Below are 21,126 nucleotides of genomic sequence, written 5' to 3' on the forward strand. Positions count from 1 at the left end.
CGCATTAGAGACGAGGAAGGAGGCAGACGAAGCGGCCCGGCTTCCTAATCCTGACGCAGCCCAAACCGGTTTGTCATCGCGCACTTCAAAGCGTACATGATGAAATCCCGCCCCGAGGTATTAGAGGAGCGCTGTCATCGGCGGGCCCGTCCTCGCCTAATGCTTCATAAACTCAGTCGGGCGGGAGTGTGCAGGGGGAACATGTGCTTCGACTGCTTGTACAGTCTCCTCAGCTTTGCATTGCTGAAATCCAAGGAAGAGGAGCTTTCAGAGCCAAGGAATTTGGGGCTCATTATGTGGACAGCAGCTTCCGACTGCAAATGCATTCAGCGCGTCACATTGGAGGAATCTGCCAGAGCACGAATACAAAAATACAGCAAAAGAAATAAAATGTCTCAGATGGGTCAATGCGATGCGACTCCGCACCATTTTGCTGAGCTGTCATTTGGTGGCTTTCTTATCCATAACTGGACTCCAAACTTTTTCTGAGCATGATGGACCTGAACCAAGTCAAAGGAACTCAAACTAGGAGCTGACGAGCTGTCATCCAGTTTAGTTCCAAACGCAAAAACCTAGCGCAGGAATTGAAGCGGCTTCAGCGGCTATCTTGCGCACGCAGTCCATGCCGCAGCGACGTTGCTCGAAGGCCGCCCCCCCCCAACCGCCTCACAGTCCCTTGGGACCCGTCCACCGACGACGTCTTCATCTTTCAAAATGGCAGCGAGGGCAGAGGAAGCGGGCGCCGACTTAAAAACAATCACCGTGTGCTCGGTCTATTAGCGCAGATAACGCCAACGCAGAGCGTGAGACGGTTTGCGGGAGAAAATGAAAGAGATAAACTCGGCAGCCCACTCAGCAGCTGTGATAAAAGCTTTATCTCCGCCGGCTAACAAGTCGGCCACGTCGACCTCTCCGGAGTTGAGTCCCTCCGGAGGCGCACATTGTTGTGCCGCGGCTGCTTTAGAACTTTTTCTGTCAGAAATGAATTGGACTTCCTTTGGCCATATCGCTTTTAATCTAGAATTTCCTCCTTCGCCTCGCTGTCTTTGCACCAACGTTACTATCGTTACTAACGAAAACAAAGGAAATAACAGAGGGTCGAATTGAAAAAAAAAAAAAAAAAAAAAACATTTGGAAAATACAAATTTATTTATTTTCAAAAAAATGTTCAAACAGCATGGCCTGTTCACAAAAATGAATGAAAAGGTCCTTCGTTTTGGTCTTTGTCAATTTAGTTGAAATGTATTTTGGCTCTGCTGTTTTGATTTCTATTTAATTTTCTGATGGTTGTGTTGTCTGTCCTAATTGAATATTTATACAGTGGAACCCTGATAGAATGGACTAACTGGGGCGGAGGGGTCGTCACTTTTTTTTTTTTTTTAGGCCTTATGCACCCATATTACTGTACAGTATAAAATTATTGTAAAGAAATATTTTTAAAAAAGCTTCAACATTTTATCTAAACTTACCACGCCGGTGTGCTTGGTCATGTTGACACTGTTGACATACTAATCATAGGCGAGTTGCTTTCATGAGCCGGAAGGAATTAGTGTGCTTCCCAGTTCCAAATCTGTTGCCAAAGGTGAAAGGCTTGACAAAAAAAAAAAAAAAAAAAAAACGTACTGTTCCAAAAATAGCATATTCCAGACTCCAGAGACTTGTGTTTTGTATTCCTCAGTTAACACTGCAGCCATGTCACTCTTTCTCTGCCAGTGCTCTACGTACAATAGATGATAGAATCATCCTCACACGGTTGCAACATCAATTAGCCACATTCAACATGGCTGCCACATAGGCACGTCTTTTGGAATTGGATCTAGTCATACTGTGTATCTGTGACCCAGAAACACGTCAGTCCCATTCTCTGCCTGTATTGTGCCACAGCGCCACTAAACTGCGGCCACTTCTGGATAACAGACTTTGTCAATGGCATTTTAAGTGACTAATGGAAACTATTTTTGGACACATTGTTCTGTCGTGACGGTCCGTTTTATCTGATATTTGTTATAGCGGTGTCCGTTTTATCGAGGTTCCACTGTATCTATAAATGGTATCTTTTGATGAGTTTTTTTCAACACAATTTTTTTAATTTCACACCTGACAAATAGCCCACATGAGAAATAAAATAAAACCAGGCAAAACGAGCAATTTGAAAATCACAAGTCAAAAAGAAATAATAGGCGGCGCTAGAGAACGGGATGCGGAAGAAGCTTTGGCGCAGCAAGGAGGTGTGTAGGTGTGGGTGTGTGTGTGTGTGTGTGTGTGTGTGTCGGAGGCCAAGATGGAGACATAAAGAGGGAGAAGAAGTGGGTTGGGCGGAGGGGTTGGAGGAGGAGGGGGGCACTGCTGCTGCTGCTGAGTTAAGCCCCTAATCACCGTCTGCTCTGCATGAAGGGCTTAGAGTCACTCCATTTAATGCCACCTTCTCTTTAGTCAAAAATGGGAAAGTAATACTGCCGCTAACTTCCAGACACACCCCCTCCCTCCACCTCCACCACTCCCCCATTCAAGTGCGTATGCTACAACCTTGTATCTAAACTTATATAAGTCCATTCAAACAATTCGTTATTATTATTATTATTCTCCCCGATTTGAGATGATATTCCTTCCACATTCCTCAACCAATTCACACCACTTCAATTTCTAAATAATAAGCTGAATCAGGACATGTGGGTGATGATTTTCCCACAATTCCACAAAAAAAAAATAAAAATTAAAAAAAAAATCACACTGGAAATAAGTGACATTTTTAGACATTTAACTTATCCTTAATAATTTCTCAACCAATTTAAAAACATTTTCAAACCCTTCCAACTTCAAACTGTTCAGCTCTTTCAGGACATCTTGGAAACTATATATAGATTTTTTATTTTTTTATTTTTTACATTTGCTGAATTTCTTTTTTTTTTATTTTTTTTTTAAGAATTCCACATGTTCCACAGCAAACTTGTAAAATGAAGAGACATTTAACATTTTTACGTCCTCCTTCCACATTTATCAACCAATTCAATCCAACTGTTCGCTTAAGTCAGAACATCTTCAGAACTGTTTTTCACATTCCCCCAAAAATTGCTACATTTGTGTTTGGCCATGTGCCCGCTGCATGCGCCACGCGCATGGATCTGCACACCGATCGACAAGTTCATGACTTCGAAAGGTAGTGTGCGAAGCGCTGCTTCTCCAAGGAAAAGGTAAAGTCCATTCTGTCTTCGTGATCCGTTCGCGACTGACTTTTTAGAGTTGGGGCTCGACAATGCCGCCGCACCTAGCTCGGCCCCCTAGTTGCCATGGCAACAAAACCTGCACTCACCATTGAAAAATGGCTGCGCCTCAAAACAGGCTAATTACAGAAAGAGAAAAACAAGGTATATATAAATATTCCTGATCTTTCAGGTATTTGGACATCCATCCATTCATTTTCTGTACCCCATTTCTGTATCCTCCTTAGGCTCCTGGGCTCCCCCTTGAGTTGTGGAGTAGAATTTATCCAAGTGTTGTCAAGTAGGATGATTTTTGAGGCGAACAAATGCCATAATGTAGCTTTACAAACAACAGGTGAGCAAAAGCTTGCGAGTTCAGCTGGACAGATGTCGGGAAAATAAGTTCACGGCTCCGCGACGCCCTTCGCCGACGTGCTCAGGTACTTCATTTCTTTGTGCGGGGACTGCAGAAGACGAGCAGAATCCTGCGAGACCCGGCTGGAAATGTATTAATTGACTCGCTGCCGCTTCCAGTCAGGTGTACCGCACATTTGCGGGGATACGCCTGGCCGGGCCTTCTGGGAAATCCCCTCGCTTCACCTGGCGGACTCGCAGCTGCTGCCTCACCGCCAAACCGTCGCCTCGCGGCGGTGAGGCGAGCAGACTGCGGGGGCCGGGACGGAGGTCTTACTCGAATGTTGAAACATTGATTTACGCTCGGATGTCCCACAGCCATTAAGATCATTGCGTGATCACTTTATAACATCCTTCTCAGGTGACCAAAGTAATTTGACTACGCCCGCTGCCACCTTCCCCTCACCACTCTACCACTCTCACCTACCTAGCTCAGTAAGACTCTTAACCGCATTAGACGGATTGAAAAATGTCCTCTGAAATATGATTTTTCAGGCCCCCGTAAATTGATTTCAAAGCATTTCCACAGACTTCTAAAACCACTCCGGTCCATCCCACTACTGTGCTAATGGTCTTATCTATGGGTCTTAAGAGCGGGCACTAGAGGTGGCGGACTTGAGTCACATGACTTGACTCGACTCGTTGCCAACTCGTGTATTTATGAGACTTGACTTAAATGGCATGACTTGTTTTTGTTCATTTTGTGTGTGTCATGTATACAAAACCTGGCAACGCACCAGTGCGCTTTGACGCGGCGTGCGACAGGCCACCTCATGAAGTAGTACAGCGGAGGGAGCTCCAATTATTATTTCATTTGGATTCAAGGAATATGTTTTGAAAAATTTGGGGAAATGAGAATGGCAACATGGAACTGAACAATAAAAGACACAACAACTGCAAGATCTAACTTCATCCGTCACTATAAAAACCACAAAGACAGGTGGGCTACATTAACGTCACAGTTTGGCGAGCTGATCAAACATTAATTAAGCTTCAGGACAATAAATTAATAGAACATACGGAGACCATTAAAACAACTATCTGATTGTGAATGTATTTGTCCACGTTTTATTCTTTAATTTGAACTTGAAAATCATGAAAAATGCGTTATGTCCATTTTACTATCTCGTTTATTTATACTGCTTTTATGTTGGGATGAGAGCTTGATTTTCCTTTTTATTTCTGTATGACTGGTGAGCCAGTAAGTCTCAAAGTGTGGCTCCCTCTAGTGCTATGCCAAAGAATCGCTGCCTAAGTATAGTTGAGTTGTATTTAACTTTTAAGTTCAATAAATTTGCATTTAATATTTCAGAACTGTTTTGTGTTTAAACGTTTACTTAGTTACAATGTTTATTTTACTCTCATGGGTATAGATTTTAATTTTATCGTTAGTTTTTTTTTTTTTTTTTTTAAATCATCCTATATGTAAGTGCAGTGTTAATGTTGCAATAATGCATGAATATCAAATCAAATAATAATGCTGAAGTGGCTTACAATAATATGAAATCGTTTATCAAGAACTCCTAGGCCTACTATGCTACGGTATGTTAATATTAGGCTAGGTTATCGCCCCTGTCGGTTGTTAGTCTTTGTCAGCGGGAATTACACAAAAACTACCGGGCAACGGGCGCACAAACTCGTCGGGTGCGGGCTTGTAAGGAGTGTGATGAAGAGAAAGGCGTTAAATGCTGGGTGGTGGGGGGGGGGAATCATTTTCACATGGCGACAAGCTTCATTTCTCACACTGGCAGAGGCCAAGGAGAAAAAGAGGCTGGCAAAGATGTGTAATGTTGACTCGACACCTGTTTTCTCTGCGTGAAAAGTGCATTTATGGGAAGTGGGTGGAAAGGGTTGCTCATTTTATAATAGGTGTGGTATTTAAATCACACGCATTTTTATGCGTGTGATTTAAACGAGTTGATATTTTCAACTGGTTGAAAATATCAAACATGAACATTTCAGATCGTGGCGGTTATCATTAATAACTGGCGAGAGCTGTGGATGTTTTTGACTGTGGGCTATTTGTAGTCATTGTGTTGACTTCTATCGCGCAAGGCGGCAGTTATCATGAGCCGCCAAGCCCGGCCAAATGACTTACCTTTCTCTCGGGGGACTTGGTAGCAAAAACGGGCATGTGACAGGCCAGCAGCGGGCACCAAAACGGCGCCGTTGTCCTGCCCTCGTGCTCGCCGTAAAGCCAGCCGGGCGAATTTTCCTCGCCTGGAAAATGCAAAGAAATAGACAAATAGCTTTAACCGGATGTGACCAGAATTTTGGCTCCGAGGGCCGCACACGGGAAAAAAAAAAAATGCGACGGGCACTTTCACATTCTTCAACTTTAATTCATTGAACGTGCTACAACCAATCCATCAAGCACATTCACAGGACCAAAACGAGCAATCTGCAGGAAAGTGACAATCTTCAAAGCCGTGTTTACTGCAAGATCATCAATGTGGTTTGTTTGCATTGTAGGTCTTGAAAACATTCAAAACGGTCAGCAATATGGGAAATTCTGCTTTGAAACTGGCTGGCAGTCAATGATGAATATCTGACTTTTCAGGAGCGGCCCACCGAGATCTTTGAATTTCAGGTCGAGAGGAAAGGAAAGCCATCCGCGGGGTCGGGTTTAGCCCCTCCGTCAGTCGACTGCAGGAGGAGCGTCTTGTCTCCTCCAGAGTTGCAGACTCCTCTCAACCACTCCAACGGACCGTACGCCCAACAGAGCGCCCGCAGCACCCTGGGCAGCAGCCGATAGTTTTTTTCAGTTTTATTTTTTAAAGACAGCGTTGGAGCTACACAGCGCCGCCAACAGTCCTGGTGTGGTGTCACGAGAGAAGAAGATGAAGAAGAAGAAGAAGAAGAAAAAGAAAAAGGCGGGCAGCAGTGAACACAAATTAGCCTTGACCTTCAGTCTTCCCAACCTCGTAATGATGATGAATAACAGTAAACAACATGAACGAGCCCACACACACCGGCATGCGTCCCGTAGACACAAAATGTAGGACTTTTTTTTTTTTTTTTTTTCATGACTCAACTCCTGATAAAGAAGAGAGGCCACCTCGCTGCAATTCTATTCATTTTCAAGGCAAAAAAGGATACAATCGGGGGGGGGGAGAAAATAAAAAAAAAGGTTAAACAGCTTTTTATTCGCTCGGCCTTGAGAATGTACAGTGCGAAGGACAACCTGAGTACAATTTGATTTCTCGTAAATGTATTTGTTTTACAATGGCAAATGTATCAAATGATTGCGCACAAACGTTAACACACTCAGACATCATCGTGATGCGCATAGATTTGCCATAAACGGGCCTTAATGTCAGCTTCCTGGTGGTAATTACAAGTCTGTGACTTACCGCGTCTCCAGGGAAATAACAACCAATCAACAAGCGTGCAATGTAATTATAATTGAATGAATACATTATGTAATGTTATTTGTATTGCTATTTTAAAAAACAGAAGAGTGGACCAAGGGCACACGGCGAAGCTTTCAACACTGACTGGAAAATCGGCGTGTTCCCAATTAGGGACACATACACAAACTTTGGCCTTAATTGAACAAAATGCTCCCAATTAACCTAATGTGGAATTCGTCCACGAAAGTAGTCAAAGTCATGCCTCCGCACACACGCACACACATCCCCTCAGTGAGCCACTGCATTGTCCCAATACCCCAATTTCGTTTCGATGACGATAAAAGTTCTGGTTCAAATTTGAATTTAACGTACTGAATGTTCGCCATGGAGTCAAGAAACATAGTTCAAACTGACAATAACATTGTGAAAACTATGTTGCTAGCCCACTGGCTTGCAACCAAAAAGGAGACAGATGTTGCCATGGCGACCCTGGCTCCCATCGTATAATATTGGCGCATCAGCCAAGACACAACAGGCGACGGTATTTATTTAACTATGGAACATTTTCAATTCCAGGTGAAGAAAATCCTTTTTGCATGTCAAATTGTGCGCTATGGCAGTAAAAATATAGAAACTAAGAACAAATATATACCTTTTTAATATATAGCTTTTCTCTGGGCAGTCCGGTTTCCTCTCGCATCCCAAAAACACGCGTGCTATGTTAATTGACGCCTCTAAATTGCCCGTAGCTGTGAATGTGAGTGCGAATGGTTGTTTGTTTCTATGTGCCCTGTGATTGGCTGGCGACCGGTTGAGGGTGCACCCCCGCCTCTCGCCCGAAGATAGCTGGGATGGGGCTCCAGCACGCCTGCGAACCGCGTGAGGAGAAGCGCTACAGAAAATTGGAAAAAAAAAAAAAATTGATGTTTCTATAAACATTTGGAATGCTATGAGGATGAGGCCCAGGTGAGGATGTTTTTTTTTTTTTTTTTCAGCGAATAACGGAGGATAAGTGATCATTAAAAAAAATAATAATAATACAGAAATACATTTCATTTAAACTTAAAATAAATCCACAAATGCTGCAATGCAAATTAGTTCACTTTAACGTTAGTCACACAACAACTAGACTATCAAGTCACGGTACCACTGTATTAAAATTATTAATCTAAAAGAGAAATGTATGAAAAAAACCTTCAAACTGTACTTTGAGTTAACGTTACAATTTCAACTTTTACGCTTTGGAGTCATGGCCGCCACACACACCAAGCGACGAAACCGAACCCGACTGAACAGTCGCGCTTGTGTGTGTGTGTGTTGCACAGTGCGCGTGTGCGTGCGTGTGCACGCGTTCGGCCGCGTTGCTCCATACGAGAACCAACAATGTGCACTGAAGTGTTTAAGTTACTGAAGGCATTCTGAGCGCTGGAGCGGAACGTGACGGCCTTCTCCTCGCCGTTAACTGGATGTGGCAGCAAAGTGAGCGCTGCGTCAAAATATTAACGAGGGTGAGCGCCTTCCTGGCTCCCCGGATGGCGAGCGTGCCTCCGGTTGGAGTCTCGCGCCGCTTTTAATTTGCGCGCCGAGATTAATTTGCTGAGCGCGGCGCTTCCGTCAGCCCCCCTGCGATAAAAAGGCCGAAGATATATACTAATTAAATACACCAGCGCAATTGATATTCCAGCACGGATCAATGCGAGTGCAGAATCTGTTAATTAAATCCTTGATAGTGTTTACTCATCATAAACATCTCCAACATTTGAGCGCGGCGAGATGGGGGGGTGGGGTGATATGTATGGGGGGGGGGTGTATAATCGCAGACATTTGACAGATTAATTTCAGGGCTCTGCAAACATCCTTCAAGCGCACACCCGCTGAAAGCCTTTTTGTTCTGCTGCCTTTACTGCTCGGAAGGATGGGAGAAAAAAAAAAAACAACAACAAAAAAAACTTAAAAATGTGGAAAAATGTGTTGATTCGCCGAGCAGATATGCTTCGACAGCACAAAAGCGGACTGATAAGAGTTACGTGGGAGGGTAAGCTGATGTTGTTTGAACCCGTGCGGTCGTCATGGCAACGTGGCAATCTGAATCCAGGGTGCTGATGCAAAGTAAAAGCCTTGAAGGCAGCGTGGTGCCGTGGATTTAGTGGACGTGGGCACGGGGCAGGTTATCGCAGGTTTGATTAAGAAGGACTGTGTGTGTGTGTGCGCGCGCGCGCGTGTGTCCGAGTTTCTCAAACATTTTGGTTCCAGGGATTCCTGACAGGGGGAGAAATGTTTCCAAGGACCGCTTCATCATGCGAATGCCACTACGCATAACTACCATGTGTCCTTGGGATGGGAACTGATGGCAAATGATGAGAATTTAGCGATTCCAATTCCATTATCGGAAGTCCCGCTCGAAAAAACAATCAGTGAATCAGAATTTTCACATTCGAATCACAACGAATCAAAGAACAACATATTACTTTTTTTATTCTGACGAGAGCTGCAACTGTCGCCACGGTGCATTTCCTTGCCGATCGTTGGCCTGCTTGTCTCTACGGCCGCCGCCATTGTGCGTATGTACACATTGTAGCTCCTCCAGGACCTGCGCATACAGGTTTTTATTTATTCTTATTTTTTTTTTTTTAATTAAATAAAAGCTCTCCGCTCAAGGATGCGTCCTAACGCCAAGTAGCGCCAAAGATTTTCATGGCAGCGACAGGACACGAGTGAAGCCGAAAAGCAGCCATAATTTGAGGGGGGGGCAACCGCGGCAGAAAGTTTATGTAGCACAGCGCGCAACATGACGAGAGCCGGCGAGGTAGCCAGCAGGCTAAGTAGCGAGCTGGCTAGCCGGAAAGGCTAAAATGTCGGAAGGTTACGATAAGAAATTCATATTTTTCGATGGGGGGAAAAAAAGGTGTAATGTTATGAGAATAAAGTTTAAAAATAAATAAATAAAAATCAGTATTTTGTCAGGGTTAAAAAGCCGGAATCTTACGAGAATAGCTGTATTTTTCTAAAGTTGGAGAGAAATGTATCCGAGCACCCCGTCAACATCCATCCATCCATCCATCCATCCATTTTCTTTACCGCTTATCCTCACACCGTCCCGCCCCCTCAACATCCTAACGCCGTTTAAAGATGACTGACCTGTGTACTCCTAAATAATAAATAAAAGTTCCCTATTTACGAGAAAACAGTCAACATTTCATGAAAATCATATTTTTAGTGGGGGAAAAAAACATAATGTAACCTACACACCCCTAATTCAAATGCCAGGTTTTTATGATTATTACACATAATTACACCAAGAAAGATCATTTCAAAACATTCTCCACTGGTAATGTGACCTTATAACCTGTACAAATCAATTGAAAAACAAACTGAAATATGTAAACTAAAAAAATAAATAACCTGGTTCCATATGCACAAAAGTAATACTTTGTTGCAGCGATTTGGTTGTTATTTCAGTTTTTTTTTTGGGTCAGAGTCCATCAGTGAGCCACATCTTGATTGACAATATTTGCCTACTGTTATTTGCAAAAATGCTCCAATTCTGTCAGATTGTGAGAGAATCTACTGTATGCTGTCAGGATATTAACCTCGTATGATAATAAAGTCATAATGTGATATCAAAATCAAACTTTACCCAGGGAAGAAAATCATGAATTTCCAAACTACAACTGTATTCTCAGTCTCTTACAACTTTTATTCTGGAAAAGACTTATGTTCTCGCAAAAACATACGCCTTTTGTTCTTAAAACTAAGAAACCAAAAAATTGCATTTGATTCCTGTAATAATTTGGTTCTCAAAAAAATCCTGCAGGGATGTCCTATGTGATCATACCTCCCGACGATATCGGCGCTTTTAATTGGCCCAAAGGTAAGGTACAGAGATTTATAGAGTCTGGGGGGGTCTGCTTAAAGCGAGGGGCACATTTAGCCGAGCAGCCGCGGGCGACCGCCACCCCGACCCCCGCCTGCCCTCTCTCTTCCCTGCGGTGTCTCAATCATTCCAACAGCCCTCGTCCCTCGTTTGCCCCCCCACAATGCATCAGCCTCGCCGCCGTCAAAGTCTGAGACCCAGACCCGATCTCGGCGGGGAAGAGATTAATTCCGCAAGTGGCGAAGCCCATTAATTAGGCAAAGCCTCGGGTTAGCTCTCGAAGACGCCTGGCAAACTATTATGCAAATTACACCACCGCGAATAAAAATATCTTTTAGTTTGTATTTTTGAATGCAAACAGACAGAGGCACACAAAATTATCTTTTGAATAGTTTTGCGGTAAGCACATCAGTTTGGAGGTTCCTGGCTTTCAATCTGTGATTGAAAGAACTACAAAAAAAAATCATTACAAAAGAAATAAGACCGCGACACCTGTTTCAAAGATGACATGAAATCCAAACAGGAAGCCCAAAAAACATACAGTCAAGACTTCCTGCCCTGAAATTGAACACAAACTCATACTTTGACTAACTAAAACTGAAGCACAGATTCTCAAACTTTGTTTGTTTTTTTGGGTTTTTTTCTTACACCAAGTAGCATCTCTCAAAAGACTTAGCTCTCCAAGTACTACCATCGTGACTAACATTCAAATTCAGTAGCATAGTGTTTATCAATAACAAAGCTGAGGTCTTATTCCTAAAAAGTCTATTTTATATTATTGTAAGCCACTGTGACATTATGCACAGCGAAACACAGCTTAAATATAGGACAATTTAAAAAAAAATAAATAAAAAAAAAATACGCTTCAATAATGACTCAATTAAAATGTAACGGACATTACTTCAATAAAAACTGGAACTAAAACATTTTTTAAAAGTGTTCTAAAAGATTAAATGCAAATGTTAAATATACGTGAATTGCACTGCTTTAAGACAAAGTTTGAACATTCAATTCAGTCATTCCTTGACATACCACTAGAGGGAGCCAGTGAGAATCACTGCACAGGGGAATTCTGCCAAACGACCCCATTCTGAAGCCGCTATCCTATTCAGATGGGCAAAGCTAAATTGAGAAGGGTTTTTGCCTAAATGCGGGTAGTGCACGGGGTCACAGTTTTTCCGATCATTTTGAGGATTCAACTCAAATAACCAAGACAGCTTGCAACGCTTTGTAATTAAACAGTCCCCACGTTCGGATGGGGTGTCACGTCGTTAAATGGCAATTTAGTCAGAAGCCTGCCGCAGGGGGGTGCAGCAATCTGCTGTTAATCGCCTGCAGCGCTGATGGAACCTTTGACCACGAGTTACCTCAATCAAATGCGATATTGACACAAATCAACCACAAAGTTTCGAAGATCAATTCCAGCTCGAGTAAAAAAAAAAAAAAAAAAACAAACATATTGACCAGGTTGCTCCCTCCTGAGGGCGTCGACGGTGGCAGCCGCCGTGAAATTGAATCAACAGCTCCCCGGTTGTAATTACACTTGCTCAAATGGGAAGGCAACGTGTGGGCGTAATAGAATTAACGTGGCGTTGCCAAGCTGACCAGGATGGCGGCGACGTGCTTCCAAATGGGCCTGCAGTGGGAACCGTGAACTTTGTTGTTGTGTCCTGAATACTTCCAACCTCTTCCGTACAAATGGCACTGAAGCGATCATTTCCTGGTCAAATGGTAGCGTCTTTCACACAGAGCAAACTATTAACTGTGGGCGCTTTCACACGAAGTGCGATGCATGAATAGCTGTCAGATGGTCAGACAACTGTTTTCAAACTTTTTGTGTCCAAGAAGCCCTTAAAGGGGAGTTTCCCCCCCTCCCCCCAAAGACCCCTTTGCAATCTTAACGCCAATTAAACATAACTACCTTGTGTACCGCCAAATGCCATCGGACTTAGTACTTACGTATAGCAACTGTGCTTGCTTTCAAACAGCGAGACACAATCCCGCAATCAGACAATGACATGATGTCAGCGTCTGGTGGGACGTACAAAATGGTGGTCCGGCAGTGACAATTGCTTTCAACACAATAGGGAAGGAGAAGTGAGTCACTGATTCTACTTCTGAAGCTGGAAAATTGCGTTCTTCATTCCGTGCGAGTGTCAATTGCACAAAACAGCACCAACAAGCCTAAAAAATGCATCTTTTACCAGCATTGGCAGTTTTTAAAAATAGGGGTGGGGGGGGGAGAGAAGTTACGTCTGATACTAGCTTGCAAGCCAGAAAATTGACAGGTAAATTTCTCGTTTGATTTTATTGAAAAGATAATCGGTTATGTCATTCGTTTGTGTGACGTATTCATTCATCCTGCTTTTACCAGAATTTCCATCCTTTTTACAGATTCTTGCTTTTAAATTTGAATTTCTTTGCCTCTGTCAAGCACTACGGATTTTCTTTGTGTACGAATGGCGCTACAGAAATGAACTTGCTCCGCCTCACTGACTGACACTGAAGTTTAAAAGCTGCCGATGGAGCAATATAAAGCTTATTTTTTACTGACGTTTTATGAAAGGCATCTTGCGCTTGTATTTTTATTTACGTACTGTGTGCGTGCGCGGCTAGCGCATTCCGACTCACGCGGTTGTGAGGTTGCCGGCGTACCCGGTAGTTATGCTGAATACATATTATAAAACTCTGACTTTATCCTGGAGAAAATATTGCACGATGCTATTCTCGTAATATTACGGCGAGAAAACACGTCTTTCCTCTTCTTTTTTTTTTTCCTTGAAAAGAAATACCACTTTATTTCTCATAACATTACAAAAATATGAATTTGTTAGCATAGCAATAGCTCTTGAGAAACTACAGATTCCTTGAAACAATAAATACATTTCTTCATAGAACATTGGGAACTTTCTGTTTGGCTGAGATTTGAGACGGAAAACATATCTTAGCTACTAAAGTCCACTAGTATATCTTAATAAATTAGAATATGGTAGAAAAGTTCATTTATTTCTGTACTTACACATTATATAGATTCCTTAACAATCGCGGAAATACTTTTTAGAGGGCAAATTCCTGCCCAATTTCTACATTAAAAATCATTTCCACTGTTTCTTGATTGTTACGTAATATTATGGTTTCTAGAGATGGTGAATTTGAGTTTTGTATTTGCTGTAAGCTATAATCATCAACATCTATATGAGGGCTACAACTAACAATCATTGTCATATTTGATTAATCTGTTGGTTATTTTTACGATTCATCGATGGATCGAAAAAAGAAAAAAAAAAGTTGGAATTTGTTTTTTTCCTTTGTGCAAAAACAGGACATTCTTTCAAATTGAGAGTGCAGAAAATGCATAAACATGAATTGATTATGTTTCAGTCACTGGTTTGGTCCGTTTGGTCTGTCGGAAAATCGGCAAAAAACATTGATCATTCTTTCCCCACGTAAAAGCAGATGTTTTCACATCTTATTTTTGATTAAACACAAAGATGTCTGCTTTCAAGGAGGACTACAGAAATCTGAGAATATTTACGATGGAGAAGCTGAGATTCCGAGGATTTGGACCATTTTAAATTGAAAAATGTCTCTGAACGATTCATTGATTTTCAAAATTGCTGTTGCAGCCTTGATTGTGTGTGCGCGCGCGTGTGCGTGTGTGTGTGTGTGTGTGTGTGTGTGTGCGTGAGTTCCTACGTTGCCCAATCTTGGCCAAGTGCAGTCGGTTGACCCAGGAGATCTTGCTGATGGGGTTCGGAGTGTTGAAGACCACCATGAAGCTGACGGGACGGCCGGACCTTCAGGAGAACGACAGCGACACAAAAGGTTCCTCTTTTAAAACCACTTCAGAGGTGTCCACAAGTTTCACTGTCAAAAGTTGGGAAGACTAGCAAAATAACAGGAGTACGCAATTTCCGAGGAAAAGCCCCACGGCGAGCGGCTGGCCCTAACGGCCAGTCTGTTGGCTCACATCTCAAGTCCAATTAAAATCGGTACTTGTGCTCCAAGAGGCACTTTCAACATAGGAACTCCCCCCCCCTTTCATTTCTCACAAGAAATATCACGCCCACTCCACTTCCACCTTTGTCCACATTTAATGCTCTATTGTACCGGTACCGTATTTACTTCATATTTCATTGTTTAACGTACCTATGTATCATATTTAATAATTATGTACCTTTAATGTACCATACTTACATCATGTCATGTCTATGTCTATGTATTTTCAGTGTGCCATATTTACATCATATCTAACACAATGTGTACCGTCAGTGTTTGATAGTTGCATCATACTTCATGCTATATGAAGCTTTACAATACATGAAATGGTCTGTACACTTCTAATACTAACCCTAAACAGAGTGTGGAAAAAAAAAAAAAAGGAGCAAGCGGAATGTGCATCATATTTATATGCATTATATGTATAATGTTCTATGAACCTCTCATGACGACGTCAGGCTCACATGGGTACGGGTATCACCAGTCTGTCCATAGTCGCAATGGCAAATATGTACGATTGATATGGCATTTCTATTCACATTTGGAAGAGACCTGATTCCCACGTGCCGTTTTCCTTTTTACGCTGCCATGACGCAATATCCCAATCGCGGGAAAAAGTGGAATCAGAGCGGTGTGACGGTAAATCCAGCCGAGACGCACCAGCAAATGTCACAAAGGTCGTTTAGAGGCTGGGGGAGGATGCCTTGTAGAAGCTTCGGCTTGTTTATCGGGGGGCCTCGTTGCGTTATGTTATTTCTATAAATGTAAAATACTGGGATTAAGTTTCATGTATGTCGATATACATGCATCTATCTGACCTTTTATTAACCGTGCTTTCATCCATACCTGGAAATACTGTAAATTTGAACTAGGTCCTGTAGCTACTAGATGTAAAACGGTTGTTGTTGTTGTGCTGTTTGTTTGTTTTTGTTTTTTTAATAATGTTGTACAGCAGTGAAAAGTTAGCAATGCTGAACCCCAGCAAGAATGGCGATGGCGCCAGCCAAAGCTAATGGAGATCTAAATACATTTTTAAAATATATATATATATATGCTGCAGAGTGTAAGTAACCTGCCACCTCTGCTTTGCCTTTTCGCATTTATTTATTTGGGGGTCTCAAGATGAGTGAAGGTTGTTATTTCGCTACGTCTCAAGAAGAAAACGTTAGGTATTCATTGGTAGTTGAGAAATAACAGGGGACCCTGACCACAGTGGAGCTTATTGATTTTCAAACTGACACAAAATTCTGACGTTTGATGAGGTCAAAGGAGCATGTTTGCTGGGTATCGAACATTCCTTTTTCATTGGAATACTTCACTGTGAAAAAAACAAGAGCCCCGTATAACTTCAAAACCAAGTTCACATATTTTCCAATCTCAAGCAATCCTAAACTTTAAGAGCGAAAAATTATTTTTGTCTTTTTTCGGGACAGTCATTGAACACCTGAGCGATTCGTGACGTCCTGACTCCGGGTTGCTGTATTTTGAATGGTTCTCGATGTTTCTGCGCTTTTGGTCAATTGGATTTTTCAACCAAGGGAGAAGGTTCTGTATCGTAGGTCATAATCACACCAGGCTAGAAATCATCCTTACAGTCCACCCTACATTCGGTCAGGAGAGTGCAATTGTCGCGGACACGCCATGAAAAGATGACACCCAGCACCCCAGTCTCCGACGACCACGCAGTGGCGGGATTCAACTTCGCATACAGACGCTAAGTGAATTACAAGCCGGGAGCATCAAAGCGGAGACAAAAGACAACTGGTTTTGCACTAGAACGCTAAATTAATTAACTTCCACCCCCAGCCGGCCTGGAGAGCCTCACTGACAAAAGGCGGCTCCTCCCTGCTGCATCTGCCTGCTGGGAGTTTGGACAGAGCAAAAGCGACACCCACAGGTGCCAGGGAGCCACTGCAAACGCGGGTTCACTCACCACAGTCTGCACTGGACTTGACTGGGGTCTAATATTCTAAGAACTTTACATGAACGCCACTACTGACTGTATTTCTGCAAACTTAAATGTCTGATGTTGAATCTGTTGTCAACTGAAGCAGATGAAATTTTTTTCACTCCACACCACACAAATTCCACCTTGCAAATATTACAGTGTTCTCAACAAACACATGCAATTGAAACATTTGTTACAGGGATTAAAGAGGATGGGCGTGGGACAATGCAAAGCGGAACAATGGTCTCGTTATCTTAAATCCAAGAATTCATATTCAATTCCACTGGTTTTAAACCACAAATTATACAAAGATGACATGCAATTCGAGAGGCGCGGTCAGGCGTAATTGCAGGTGCCGGCTTTCCCTGACCGCGTGGCAAGCACTGCCGCTGCCAGCGCGCCGACCAACCTGCACTTGAAGTGCGTCTGTTCCTCTTTCCTTCCTTTGTCTTCAAACCATCCCTGGTGAGCGCTCTTTCCAGCCCCCGGAAGGTCGACCCGCCTGCCTGAATTGCTCAACACGCGCAAGTCCAACATTGCGGTCTACTAAAGTACAGATTAGTGCATATCTGGGTTTTAAACTAACGAGAACAGGACTTCCAGCAAGACGCCTTGTCATCCCGTGCTCACTACCAATCCTCGCATCACAAGTCACTTTACTTTGCCAGTGTTCGTGTATCCTTTGTTTGCTTTGTGTTTTTTGTTGTTTCCCTGTAGACTGCCCCTGTTAGATCTCATTACCTTTTTCATAAAATTCACTACGTGCATTGTTGTGTGTGTTTGGGTTCGAGAAACAAAAACCTCTGGTCGTCTAGAACTCTTATCTAATTCTAGCAGCCTTCAAATTACAAGACTGAATATAAAAAGGTTGTCGTCACTTTGTCCTGACGTTTTAAACTTCTAAAAAGTGACATGGCGCCTCCTCCCTAGATAAAATAGCTCGATTTATTCACAAAAGAAAACCGCTGTGGTTACAACGCCTTCCAAAACCCTATCTCAAAGGTAGTAGCGTGATAAAGCGACGCAATAAATGAAACGATGAGCTGACCAAGTAGTGTCGTAGGCAGATATTAATCTGCATGCAAATTTATCTTCATGGCTGACCGGTTCCTTCTGCATCGAAGCATTATAGCGATCCATTTTTATCAAAAGTTTCCAGTTTCCGACCAACGGCGACGATATTATTTTAATGCGATCGTTCCTTGCGACTTACTGTATTCATGATAAGTACCATAATGGCGCAACGCAGAAGAATGATGAAAGAAAAGACCGAAAATGATGAGGAGAGAAACAAATGAGAAATAAATGAGAAAGTCAAAAAAAAGTCCACAGCACACTCTGTCACACAAGGGCACGTGCTCAATGAACCTTGCACAGAATTCACGCGATTGCGCCTCTGTTCGGAATAAGCCCCAATCGGATGAAAGTTTGTGGCACGCACCGGCACATATGCATGTGCACCATTCAGGTACTTGTCTGATGATGCAATCACTCCCCTCACCAGTTCTACATGACAAGCACCACCTTGCAAACTCGAAATAAATGTGCGACAATGACCAAGTGTGAGCACGGCCTCAGACAGAAACTATGCTTGACGCACCTCGAGTCAAATATGTTCCTTCTCAGTGTTCATATTCAGAGGACGAATCGTCTTGATTCTGGATGATGCGGTATCGACTTCACCAAAGATGTTTGCCGTAAGTGGTGGGAGAAAGCAGTCTCCTCATCGCCCCATTCGCGGTGGCTTTGTGGCTCGTCCGCCTACATTAACGGTCCCGGCGAAGTCCACAGATGGCGCCGGTACCCGCCACGGATCGCGAGCTTTCACGGGACGACAAAGCACGACATCCGAGCTGCTGCGGAAGACAGACGCTCGCGAGAAAGAATCACTCATTAAATCTTTAGTCGGTCCCTCGGGCATTAATGCCGTAACCGGGACAAACTGGTAATGGAAAGTGCACAGACGAGCGATACATTAATAATGCGCTCTGCGTGAATTTTACACTGCTGGATTGACAAGCGGCCAAAAAGCCAGCTGGCGAGCTCGCAAATGCGCTTCAACGTGGGCCAAAAAATATATTAAAAATATGCTCTTGACGGTCCCACTGTTTTAAAAATAAAATTCGGAGGCAGCCATCTCAACCTAGTTTCACACCGCCTCTGGCTCTAAAAGCTCTAACAACATGAAAACTGTTATTATCTGACCTGTGTTGCAGTAATGTGGTTATTTTTAACTGCAATTGCAGCAGTATTGTATCAGAAACAGATTTTCTGTCCTACTGCCAATGTGTTGGACGATTTTGTGAATTCTCAAACAGGTCGAAAGGGAGGCACCGATACCACTTGCTTCAGACCGAGTACGAGTACAAGTACTGTATACTTACATGAGCACATGCCCATGTGTCCCTCCCCCCAAAAAACATACAAATGCACAACAATCACCCCGTCCTCTTGTGGGAGCAAGCTGGACATCCACAAGGAGGACTTTGATGGCGAGAAGAAAGTCAAAAGGAGATTTATTTTTATTTTTTTCCTCAGCAGAGTGGGTGACAGGGAGGGAAGTACATTTTTCATTTCATGGGACTTTAAGTTTAATACAGAGAATTTTCTGTCAGCACGGCAACCGTGCGCTTGGCGCTCCGAAGCGCTCGAGTGCAGCGGAGTCGTCGCCATTCAGGACAGGTTGTGACAATCACACAGCCCCGGACACAGTAAATTGGCCCGCGGTGAAGGCGCACATCTCACCGTATGCGTGTGCGTGCGCACTTGCATTTCATCACGAGCTACAAGCCCCACTTGACCTTCGGTCTTCAGATGTCCAAGTCGAGCGCCGGCTCTCTTGCTTCTAACGGCCACAACAAAATGGAGCTAACACGCCCTCAGCGACAAGGCCCGCCACTCAGCCGACGTTTGATAGCCAATGCTGAGCTAATTGCGTTTAATTGCAGTCCACTGGTGAGCTGGATGAGAGAGAATCCAGCTACGTAATTGAATGAAGCATCTGAGACGCAATTGGAAATGCAAATGTAAGTTTCTCCAACAGCATGTTGTGTCTCGCAGATATGCTACTGAATATTTGGTAAAGTTATTATTATACCTAGCACCTATAATGCCAGACAAAATGCATGTTGTTGTTTACATTCAACAGTCGCTGTTTTTCAGCAGTCTGGAATGCAACTTTAGTCCAAGTACAGAACGGATTAACCCAATGAGTTTGGCGCGGATGTTAATAAAGCAGCGGTTTTATCAAAAATGGATCAAAAAGATCATCTTGTCCAGAAATTTCTACTTGTTGATCTGACTGGAGCCTCGTGCATCATGTCACACCTTTGAGTCACGTTCCAAGTGTTCTGGTGACTAACCATTTGGTGTTTCTGGCTATAAAGTTAATTTTGTTTTTTGGTTTAAATCCGCAGAAGCTTCTAACTTTTTATTTTGGGGTTTTGGTTTTTTTTGGCAAAAGCTTTACAACCGAAGGCACAGGGCGCTCGCCACGGTGTCAAAGTGAGTCAGATGAGTCGAAAATATTGGCCCAAAGAAAAGCACTGGAAAAGTTAACGTAATTTATGCTGGCTGCAGAGTTTTGCCAGTTACATTTGCATTTTGGGAATTTTAGTCTCACTGAGATTCGCTGGCGAGAATGCCAAACAAAAACACACATGAATAGCGTCTTGTGCTGCGGGGTGTGAAAGAGAGAGGATTATTTTTTGATTTTATTTTTTTTACAGTTTTGACACCTCCAGGGGGCTGCAGGTGTGTGTTCAAACTTAACGAGTGATGGCATTCAAAAACGAAATACATAAAACAGACACAGGTTCTCAAGAGACTGATGTTGTGCCTCTCACACGCACCAGTGACGGACGCATACATTTCCCTGGTGAAGTCATCATTTAAAATGTAATGTTGTCCAAATATGTGCTGTTTTCAATGTAGAGTTAAATAATGTAAATATATTTTACTGGAGGCACAACAGCATGTTCTAACGCTTGCTCTTTGTCTGCGGTGGTGAACGTGACAAGAGGCAAATGTGTTGTTGACTTCTTCCAGGAGCCGCGCAGAACAATCGTTCTCATCGGGAATTTGCCATTCATCAATTATCACAGCCACCAAGGAATTATGTGGGTCATTTTGATTGAGTTTTTGATCTCACAACCTGTTCCCTGTTAACAACGGGCAAAGTCATATTGCTATCAATGATGTCCCGGCATCGCGTCGCCTCAAGATTGAACGTCTGGATGTTTTTGGGATGGAAATAGTTAGGCTACATACATTAGAGCAAGTCCGTTGTGTTAAAACGGGGTCACGCGTTGGTGCAGAAGGAACTCGTCAGCCACAAAG

The 21,126-nt window shown here is 43.1% G+C and overlaps 1 protein-coding gene across 3 annotated transcripts in view; it reads right to left on the bottom strand.

The window, feature by feature from the left end:
* The window catches only part of arhgef10la (Rho guanine nucleotide exchange factor (GEF) 10-like a), a 117,646-nt gene that overhangs the window by 38,684 nt on the left and 57,836 nt on the right, over positions 1-21,126 (bottom strand). For all 3 annotated transcript variants that reach the window (XM_061687071.1, XM_061687072.1, XM_061687070.1), the window contains 2 exons: positions 14,538-14,638; positions 5,713-5,834 (listed from right to left, as the gene is read on the bottom strand). In XM_061687071.1, coding sequence (XP_061543055.1) covers positions 5,713-5,834; positions 14,538-14,638 — 223 coding nt within the window. The remainder of the gene's footprint in view (positions 1-5,712; positions 5,835-14,537; positions 14,639-21,126) is intronic.

This window comes from Phycodurus eques, chromosome 10 (genome assembly GCF_024500275.1).
Source record: "Phycodurus eques isolate BA_2022a chromosome 10, UOR_Pequ_1.1, whole genome shotgun sequence".
NCBI classification, from domain to species: Eukaryota; Metazoa; Chordata; class Actinopteri; order Syngnathiformes; family Syngnathidae; genus Phycodurus; species Phycodurus eques.